The 10214-nt window shown below is 41.7% G+C and overlaps 2 protein-coding genes across 4 annotated transcripts in view; one reads left to right on the top strand and one right to left on the bottom strand.

The window, feature by feature from the left end:
* The first annotated feature begins 1085 nt into the window (after positions 1-1085).
* Positions 1086-4153, top strand: SRP14 (signal recognition particle 14). Its single transcript, XM_083864498.1, has 5 exons — positions 1086-1169; positions 1567-1639; positions 2292-2404; positions 2933-2965; positions 3307-4153. Exons 1-5 carry the CDS (start codon positions 1146-1148, stop codon positions 3394-3396), a joined length of 333 nt encoding a protein of 110 aa, XP_083720624.1. The 5' UTR covers positions 1086-1145; the 3' UTR covers positions 3397-4153.
* Positions 4154-4912: 759 nt separating this feature from the next.
* EIF2AK4 (eukaryotic translation initiation factor 2 alpha kinase 4) overlaps positions 4913-10214 on the bottom strand; it is a gene marked incomplete at its 5' end in the record, with an annotated part of 42285 nt that continues 36983 nt past the window's right edge. For 2 of the 3 annotated variants that reach the window (XM_083864490.1, XM_083864489.1), the window contains 4 exons: positions 4913-5777; positions 6999-7123; positions 8219-8263; positions 8861-8929. In XM_083864490.1, coding sequence (XP_083720616.1) covers positions 5723-5777; positions 6999-7123; positions 8219-8263; positions 8861-8929 — 294 coding nt within the window. In that variant the 3' untranslated portion in view covers positions 4913-5722. Of the gene's footprint in view, positions 5778-6998; positions 7124-8218; positions 8264-8860; positions 8930-10214 lie in introns of those variants that run through there. The other variant, XR_014590465.1, reaches the window with a different exon arrangement.

The following is a 10214-nucleotide window of genomic DNA, read 5'->3' as shown; positions in this document are numbered from 1 at the left end:
CACATATTCCTCCTTTTTTATGAGATTTTTAATGCCATGAGAAACAATGGAATTTATTTTACTGAACTCTTTCGTCCTCAACTGCAAATAACGTAAGTGCAAAAGCATCAGGAGGATGATAACCATCCACGAAGTGGGAAAAGTAGTGCTGGATCTCTACACTTCCCTCGACTCTAACATAATGGAGGTACCTTAATAACCTGGTAGATTTTCATCAACCACGGCCGTGCTGCAATGACCGGCTTCTTGGATATTTGTTTCCTTGTTCTTTCGGCAGCTCAATTTCTGTGTGTGCAATCACAGCACCCTCTACTGCCTCCCGCCGAACCTGCAAGAGGACCGCGAGTAATTGTGGACTCTAAAAAGTACTTTCGGAGTGACTAGACTTTCTTATTATCGCGTGTTGTTTCCTATACGAAACAACACCCCCAGCACGAGAATGATAATGCCAGACAGTATTTCGGTTCTGTCTAGAGCATAGACCAGAGCCCAGAAACGAACAGCGTGAATTCCTCGGGGACTCAAGAACCTATCAGCCTGAGAGTAGTTTTTCCTTTTAATCTGTAAGGCATTATCTTCCACTTTTGTTAGGTCTGTGGAGGAAAACTTGATGTATTTTCCTAGTGATAAGCACACAAAGGCACTAGGCCATGCGCTGCCTCTGTGCGCTCCTGCACTGACTATGACAGGCCTGACAGAAACCTCCCCTCAGGAGCCTCCAGTGTCCCGGGTGGGAGGGCTCACCCGGCACCGCCAGCCGCAGCTTTCCCTTCTAATGGCTTTGCACAAACCCAGGGGTCTGCTTCGTTTAATCTCAAATCCCGCCCTTAACCGCCGTCCGCACTGGGGGCCATAGGCCGGTCCCAGGTGAAGCCTGCGAGCGACACGCGGGCTGGGAACGCGGCCTCCAGGCTCCGGGGGCGGGCGGGGCCGCTGGAATGGCTGGGCCGGGCTCGGGGCCGGGCGGGGCTGGTGGAATGGCGCTGGGCCGGGCTCGGGCCGGGCGGGGCCGGGCGGGCTCGGGGCCGGGCTCGGGCCGGTGTAATGGCGCCGGGCGGGGCCGCCCCGAGCCCGCCCAGCCCGCGGCGCTGACGTGGCGCTCCCCGCGCTGCGCGTGCGCAGGCGGCCCTTCCGGAGGGAGCAGGATGGTGCTGCTGGAGAGCGAGCAGGTGCGGGGCCGCGGCCCGCCGGGAACGGGGCGGGAATGAGCCCCGTGTGCCGCCGCGGGGCGTGGGACGGAGAGAGGGAAAGAGGGAGAGAGGAGGCCCCGCAAAGCCCCGCGGCGACGCCGGCCCCGGTAGCGTGGGAGCCGCTGCGTGGGAGGGGAGCGGCCGTCGCGGTGCCCGGGACTCTGTCTCGGCGAGGGAGAAGCGCGGGAGGGCCGGGGCGGTCAGAGCCCGTGTTGGGAGTCAGAACCGCTGGGACTTGGTGTCCTGCAGCTTGAGCTGAGGTGGCCCCTTTCCCCGTGCTGCCCTCAGGGGGGGCAGAGGAGCTGGGCCGGGCGGGGAGCAGAGCCCGGGGCTCCTGTGGCAGCCCCAGCCACAGACGCGTCTCTTTCCCCTGCAGTTCCTGACGGAGCTCACCAGGCTCTTCCAGAAGTGCAGGACTTCCGGGAGCGTTTTCATAACGCTGAAGAAATGTGAGTTTTGAGTTTGTTACTGGATTAAAGAGGTGTTCCTATAAATCTGATCTTTGTTACCAGGTGTTTTAAGCGATGCAGTTGTAATCCGGGGTATCTGAAGACAAGAGCGGTCATAGGGACAAACCCTAAGCACTGGTGGTACCACTATTACTGTTAGTCCTAAACTATTAGTTATAGGACTAAAAATTAGTACTATAAGTACTAATAACTTTTGAGTAAGACTGAATTTCAAACTGCAGGAAATACTGTGACTTTCTGATAGTTAAACAGTAAGTGAAAATGGTTAGTTTTCTGTAAAAGGAGAGTTCTTATGTTGTTTTTGTATGTTGATGTTCCTCTGGTTCCCGGCTAGCTGACACTACTGAAGAGGCCATGTATGGAGGCAGCAGGGTGATGGGCATTTAAAACATGCTGCTGCTTGAGCCGCCAAGGCATTCAGCACATCGGGTGGAGGATTTACTTCATTTTTGCTGGCAGATAAAGTTTACAGCACAGATTCTTCTGGGGTTCTATAGTAAGAGCAATTTGGCAGCAGTTAGTTTAGTTGGCCTGAAATTCCAAGGTGTTTTACAGATCTGCTCATGAGCAGATCTCACATCAAAAGGCATCTGTTGATTTTAATAAGAATAAAAATGCTTTTTTAATACAGATGATGGCCGAACAAAACCAGTTCCACGCAAAGGCCACGTGGAAAGTTTTGAACCAGCAGACAATAAGTGTCTCCTAAGAGCAACTGATGGAAAGAAGAAAATTAGCACAGTGGTAAGTGACAACTTTTAAGTTAGAAAGATTAGTGGCTCTGTGTGTTTTTGATTTAATGTTCCATATTTTAAGTGGAACTTGAGAAAATGTTAACTGAAAGTTGAAAACCTGATGTGTGTTTACTTTGAATGGGGGACTGGGAAAGGCTTTAGCTCTGCTCTGATATGACACAAGGAAAAACGTTACCTTGAGAAACAGTTGAGAATCTGAGCTGCAGCATTTTTATGGCCCCACAAGTGAATCAAACCTTTCTTTGAATGCTTTTTTCACATTCTTCCCATTTGTAAACGTGACTTAGGGATGAATGGCCTGTAGAAGGTTTTGTTAATCAAGGAGTGTTTTCAGTTTTCTAAGTCAGTGAAGTCCTATGAGGTACCAGTACAGCACATTGGCCACTGAATGCGGTAAGTTGATCCAACTGCTGCTAAAAAAGACCAGATGGTAACTTGTAGGTAAACATGTACTGATACTTGAATCTGTAATAGAATCCAGAGTTTTCATGGTTAACCTCCAGTATTACTTTTGTAGGTGAGCTCAAAGGAAGTAAATAAATTCCAGATGGTAAGTTTTGTATGCCTTTTATCCTTATTTTCTGTAAGTAGTAGAAGTGGTCTCTTGGAAGCACTGGACAGCTGTGAACAGGTTGATTCTGAGCTGAACTGCCACAGAAACTAACTTAGAATACCCATTGATCTTAAACTGTTTTTAAAAAAATCCTGTTTTATTTTATCTAACCTTGCACATTGGTTTAGAAACAGTATTTTCCTGGTGCAGGGTATAAGGGCATGATTCTCTGGGAAAAGGCAGGTAATTTGCCATTAGTGATACATAAAATGTTACCTCTTGCTTATTGTCATTTAGGTATTTGGGGTTCTTTTAAATGGTTCTATTTGTTCTTTCAGGCATACTCAAATTTGCTAAGAGCTAACATGGATGGCTTGAAGAAGAAAGACAAGAAAAGCAAGGCCAAGAAGAGTAAAGCAACACAGTGATGGGATGGACAGTGTGCTACCATCACTGTAATAGACTTGACCCTTGCTCAAAGCAAAGTCCATTTCTTTTTGAGTTACCACTTGTCTTTGGCTTTCCTTCCAGCAGGATACTGGGATGTGATCAGTACTTGTGTTTAAACTGAGAGCAGAGGTGCTTTCTTTGGGTTGTTGTATGGCAGGAGTATGTACAGCATTATACTGAAATAGCTTTACACTCAGCTAGTTTGTACTTACACTGCTGCTGTTTACTCTGTGGTGTAAAACCTGTCTGGGGGGTAGCACAGGGTGAGGAGAAATGCACCGTGCCAGAAGCAAAACAAGACTGGAGCAGGAGCCTCAATGACAGATGCCCAGTGTTATAGATGAGCCTCAGTAGTTCTAGGGAAAGCAGGTGCCAACATGTTATCAGGAACAGCTGCTTTCCTGTTTCTGTCTTAATCTGAGAGCCGTGTCTACATGATGCAGTGCAGATATCCCCCAAGGCAACCAGCACAGTGCTCGAGTTCTTGCAGAGCCTTCACTCTCCACTCACAGCCTCCAGCTGTTCTGACCTGGGCTCAGGGTAGGGGGAGGGTAGGACTCTGCATCATCTTCCCTTCAGACATGGCTTAAAAATGCTCATGTCACCTAAACTTTTTTTTTTTTTTTTTAACATCATCCTCCAGTATTTTCAGAAATCTGAATTTTCTTTCCTTCATATGAGCAGATGTAAAAAGTAAATATGTAATTGCTCCTATTAAAGATCATGAGAAATGGATTGGGTGTAATGACTGATGTGACTTGGTGAATTGCTGGGAATGGCACAGTTACCTATAGCTTTAGGATTGTCTGATGCTGCTGCTTTGGGCATTGCTGTTCATGGTTCTCAGAAGTTTTTTTGATTTGTCTTGCAAGTTACTTCACATGTTTTAACTTTGCCTTCTTTGCTAGTTTCTTGGTAGAAAAAGTAGGTATTTATTATTGTAAGGAGCCTGCAAATGGCAATCATTTGAGTTAGAGAAAGAAAGAGGTTTTTTAAACAAAAGGTACCAAGTGGCGAGGGAGGGTATTTCTAAAACTCCTTAACATTTCTGCATATTCATCCAGTGTTTTGATGTGAAATATAATATGTAGTTAACTATGGCTGCTGCTGTTGTTAATCGTAGTTTCTCAGCTTGATTCTTCCTGATGGTGTTGTGTTACAGTTTAGCTTCAAGAACGTAATTACAATACTATGATCATTACTACTACTTCAAACTTAATCTGACAACTTGGGTAAAGAAAGTTAGTTCAAAACTTTGGTTATGCCTCAAGCACATGCAGGTTACTGTTTCTCTTTACAGTCTTTGGTTTAGGTTTTGCAGGTCTGAAACCTTCATCTCGCATAAGCTTGATTTAAATGCAAAAGTACAAACAGGACAAACACAGGCAGCCAGGCTTGTAACAACTCTCAGCCTGAAATCTACCATATTTTATACATAAATTAAAACATTAGGTTAAAAAACCCAACCAAAAATGACACACAAAAGGCTTGTAATGAGTATTTCAATAAGGCTCAGCAGTTTTTATTTCATAAAAACTCCTCAAAATTTTTTTTAAACAATTTGTTAAAGGTAATTTGTTCTTTCATAATTCTAGAACTGACATTTCTTGTTGCAGTACTACTGTTGCATAAAAGGCATTCTGAAACTATTAAAAAAAAGCAGTTTTACATCTGTACAGCTGATTTGTGTAGCATAAGAAGCAAGAACTACGTAATAATACCTACTATACCTGTGGGTATAGTCAGACTTACTCCTTAATTGCCCATAAAACAATCACTTCCACATTTTGAAAGCATTTAGTTTTGTATTTGTTATGGTTTAGGAATGTCCTAGTTTAGTGCTCCAGCTGAATCCATGTGCCACTCACTACTTCCTCCCCCTGCTGGTGGCTGGAGAAGAGAACTGGGAGGCACAGGAAATAAAGAGCACAGGTTGAGGTAAGTATTTGCTGGAAACAATAACAGCAACAATACCAGTGGCAGAGGGTACAGGAAAGGTGAACGAGTCCACAGAAACAACACGACCCAAGTGCTCCCTCTGCCACACTGTGCCCACGTGGAAGAGCCCCAGCAATGGTGTGAGGTGGTACAGATCAACCTCTGGGTGCTGGCCACCCTGCTCCCAGCTACAGCAAATATTAACCTTGTCCTGGCCTGAACCAGGACAATATTGTACAGGAAATGCAATTTGGACACAGAAAAAGGCACTAGTTGCCTGTCTTGCATTGTAACAGCTTTTTGAAATTCCTTTTAAACACTGCTGTCCATTTGTAGAAGCATCCCCCATAAAAGATGCCTTAAGTACTAAAACAAAACCTTGTATTCATCTCGGTAGCTGTACAGTATAAGTGCAGGAACCCTGCAGAGGGAAAGAAAAAAGAATTTTACAGTTTTGAAACTGCAGCTTTGAATGCTGCAATTCCTGTAACAAATCCTCACAATAAGATAGCAGTAAAGATTTAGTAGAAAATCAGTAAGTTTTAGTTTGTTTGGCTGTGACTACAATTTCCCCCTCATTGTCTTTCCACTGATGTTGTTTGTTCAGTTTTCACTTTAGTGTTCTGAAGGCTTATGGCTAAGTAGTGCTCAGGCCCTAAATGGGATAGGAAGATAGTCAGGGACTGTATGACATTCATACCCAGCATTGTATGGAACGTTACCTGGGTTCTGTTGCTCACAGCCTTGCAAGGCCCACAAAGAAAAAAAAAGGTTCTTTACTTGCTATGTAGCTGCTTTAGTAAGTGGCAAACCTGGAGCAATTTTGGTGCATCCAAGAAAAAGGAACCAAAGTTTTAGTCTTCCTTAAATGTTTAGTAGTACCTTCAAGTGGAACAAAGGTTTCAAGAAAATGAAACCCATAATTAGGCATAAATATCAAGGTCTCAAGTGGACCAGTACATACAACGTTTGACAATTTGAGGTTTAAAACTGGACATACTGGATGTGTCCAGACTATCTGTATCAGCCTACCAGAATCCAACAGGGAGACTATGAGTTGAACATAAACGTTTTTATGCTTACAAAACAGAAATGGGCTTTACTGAACGTGTTGGGAGAGCATCCATCACGTTTGCACAGAACTGGGCACTCTCCCACCTGTGCCTGCCAGCATATTATTTCAAAGCAGGAGAAATTAAATGTGCTCACTGAGTTTTAAAAAACAACCTGAGTTCCTCTCATCAGAAAAAAGGGCTTTTATGTAGCAGTGTAGATGTGTATGTTATATATGTATATTTACATATATAGAAGTCTATGTACTATGTATAGCAGGATACCTGACTGTACATAGTTGTCTGCTATTAATTTTTATTAACATAGCAGCAAGTGAGATAAAAGTGGCAATACATTCTAGAGCTTCTTGAAAAGACTTAGAAAAATGAAGAATTTACATGGCCAAGAATTTATATTTTATTAGTAAGTGAGGGTTAGTGACCAGTCCTACAGTTTTGAAGGAACTATACACATTTCCTGAGTTTTTGCCTCAGAGCAAGGGGAAAGTGGAAGACAGGAGCACCTTCTAGTTTCAATACAGAAAAAACCTGAGGCAGTTTATGTACCCATAAGAGTTTAACAATTTTACCTCTTTTCCATTTTGAGACTGTAAATTTCATCACAAATTGCTTGTAAATATGAAGACCTCTGCTTTGGCCATCGTGACATCAGCTGTCTCACAGTGGCATCAAAGGCTTGTCTATCTCCATCAAGCTAAGAAAAAAAAAATGACAAGGAACTATGCTAGTCTTACGTTCTTTTGTGAAGGAAATACTTATCCCAGTAGGATGCAGCCTTCTAAATACTGTGTAATGGCAATGCTCTTTAATTAAACAGCTTTCAAACATGATGAATGTCAACAACACATGCAACTTACTTCTTTTAAGGAAAAAATGTTAATTTAGTGATCAGTTTCCTAATACATTTCAATGCTAAAAAGACATAAGCAATGGAAAGGGCTGTCTCAGCTTGGCAGTGCTGGGCAGAATACAGTAACTGTGATGTAATGGTGATCAAAAGTGAATGATACAAGTGTGCATATGTATTAAAATTATGGGGTTTTTTTAAGTAAAAGGCGATAAACTACCTCCGTGATTGATTCAGACTGGATGAGCTAAGTATTTTGAAAGTGTTTTGAAATGCTGTCTGATTACCAGACAAGCACTGCTTCGGAGCAGCAGATAAAAGGTAGGAAAGTACTAAATGCACTTCCAGTAGGATGCCATTCTTGAGTTTGGGTTTTTTAGGGGGTGGAGAGGCATCCATCTCTTTCTTAAGCTAGTGCTGTCATTGGAGAAAAGAAGAAAGCTTTGTTTTTGGAGTTGTCATCTTTCATGCATCACTGAGTAGTTCCTGAGTTGTTAAAGGTTTCAATATAATATACATCCCCTTTATATCTTGGCTTCACTAAGGGATGCTCCAGCTGCTGTACTTGAAACAATTGCCTCTGTATTTTGGGTTCTCCTTCATTAAGAGCTTCAAGAACACCTTTGTTGAAACTGCTATTAATACTTACTGGTTTCTGAAAAATGGCAGTTAAGATTTAATTTTAGATAACTATTCTTGGGGAAAAAACCTCAGAGCTTTGGATTAGGACTTCCTAATGCTGTCTTGTGTAACCTGGGCATTTGACAGAAAGCTTTTTCTCAGTCAACCTCCGTGGGTAAAAAAATCCTTTTAAGTTTTAAGCCTAATTCAAACTTGAAAGAAATCTAGAATGAGTGAATTTTATACTTCACTTCATTTGGAACAGAATTTATCATCTATTGTGTTCAGTTACAGTTCTAATGACAATGCTTAAAAGCTTACCTCTAATGATAAGAAGTGTATCACAGTTGCTTTTGGTAGATCAACCTGTAAAAATGCCAAGAAATCAATACTCAACAGTTCTCTGTTACCAGTTTGCCAACTAGAGATGAGCTATACTAAAGGGAGTCAGACTTTTTGATTTCCAGAGAAGTACTCATGCTGCTAAAACTGGGAACTTAGTTTAAAATGATTAAAACCTTTTAAACTATTCATGACAGTTTCCATTATGGAAAGTTGCACATAGGTGCAAATAGGCAGTTATGTTTCCTGAAAAGCACACATCATTTTAAAGTTCTTTATGACATGGTCAGTGAAGTCTAAAAGCTATATACAAACAAGAGGTATGTTGGCTTAAATGGAAGTGCAAATCTAGCAGGAGCAAGTTATTACATCCACCACATTAGTTGGTGTAATTACAGCTTAAGAGCTTACAACTAAATGCTTGTTAAATTTTATTCCATGCAACTGCCACATACACACAATTTGAGATACTTTTCAAGTATCAGAGAAACAGACCAGAAGTTTGATTCATTGGGATATGCTGAAGTGAGGCAATTGGCAGTAGTTTTTTCTAGACAGGAATGGCATCATCCACTGCAATTAAGAATTTGGAATTAATTCAGGCTTCTGCCAAATACTTACTGCTAAAATCTCAATCTCACTTGTTTTCTGTTGCAGGCTAGAAACGAATGTCTGAAGTCTTGTTTGTACCTGGGAACAAGAGATAGGCAAAAGTAAAATACACTGTTTGTGTGACACAGGTTGGGAGCACTGATTTTGTATTGCATAGATGAGAACAAAAGAGGCTGCTTCTAACAGGATGTAGAACTCCATCATATTTAAACAAATGTTTAATATAATTTTCTGTAAAAAATTCACAGTAATCTTTGATGAGCAGAGGAAGGAGACTGGGGCTGAGACACTCTTGAAGTGTGAAGTGCACACTTGATAATACTGGCACGGTGCTAAAGCAGACAGAACAAAGTGGATGCTTACAGAACTAGTGAAGACTGCCCTCTGTTTCTGGGTGTTAGATGACTTTAAAAGAAACTGTTACTGGATGCAGTGAATCACCTCCAGCTAAAGGAGGATGGCTTTTGAAAGCCAAACCAAAATATGGGTCATGCCTTATATACCACCTTTTTTCAGAGCAAGCTAGTGGTCCTGCAAAGGTAGCAATTTACAAATGTAGTTGCAGCCTTGCATTATGTTGTCTTTTGTACTTTGGAAAAGTTGCTTTTACATATTCAAAACCTGAAGACAGTAAGTTTGTTTAGTTCAGAGAATAACATCCACTTCTTTATTTGGGTTGTGAGAACTCTTAATTGGGGAGATTTTTTTGTTGCACATCCAAGTTTGGACTGAAAAGGGGCTAAGATTACAGTTCTGTTTTACCATGTACTCTAAATATCTTGAGGCTAATAATGCTAAACAAGAAAACTGACATTTGTTTGTAGCATCACTGAATGTTTTCTGCATTACTATAATATCATGCTTTAGGCAGAATTGTAGGGGTGTTTTGTTACTGTTTTGGTTTGGAGTTTTTTGTGTGTTTTTTAAAATCTGCAGTTTTTTCTTAGGCCTTTAGTTTGAGACAACATAATTAAATAAAATACATGAAGTATCTTTTACAAACATACTACAAATTAAAAGTATGATGAACTTGCAACTTTGTGCTGGTTTTGTCTGAGGTAGAGATAGCTTTCTTCACAGTGGCTGGCATGGGGCTCTGTTTTGGATTTTTGCTGAACACAGGATTGAGAACAGATGTTTTTGTTATTGCTGAGCAGTTAAATCACTGATAAAAAGGTAAGTAAGGAAGCAATAACTGGTACAAGACTATTAGCTACAGATATAGGGATCAAACACTATTGTACTGAAGTTTAAAGAATTTTCCAACTTCTTCCCCCACTGCTGCATAAACTACTTCTTTAAAAAAAAATATAACTTGATTGATAACACAGAGCCAAGGCCTTTTCTGCTTTTCCTATGGCCA

This window comes from Zosterops lateralis (assembly GCF_965231275.1).
Source record: "Zosterops lateralis genome assembly, chromosome: 6".
Lineage (NCBI taxonomy): Eukaryota > Metazoa > Chordata > Aves > Passeriformes > Zosteropidae > Zosterops > Zosterops lateralis.
This window is presented reverse-complemented; position numbering and strand designations above follow the sequence as displayed.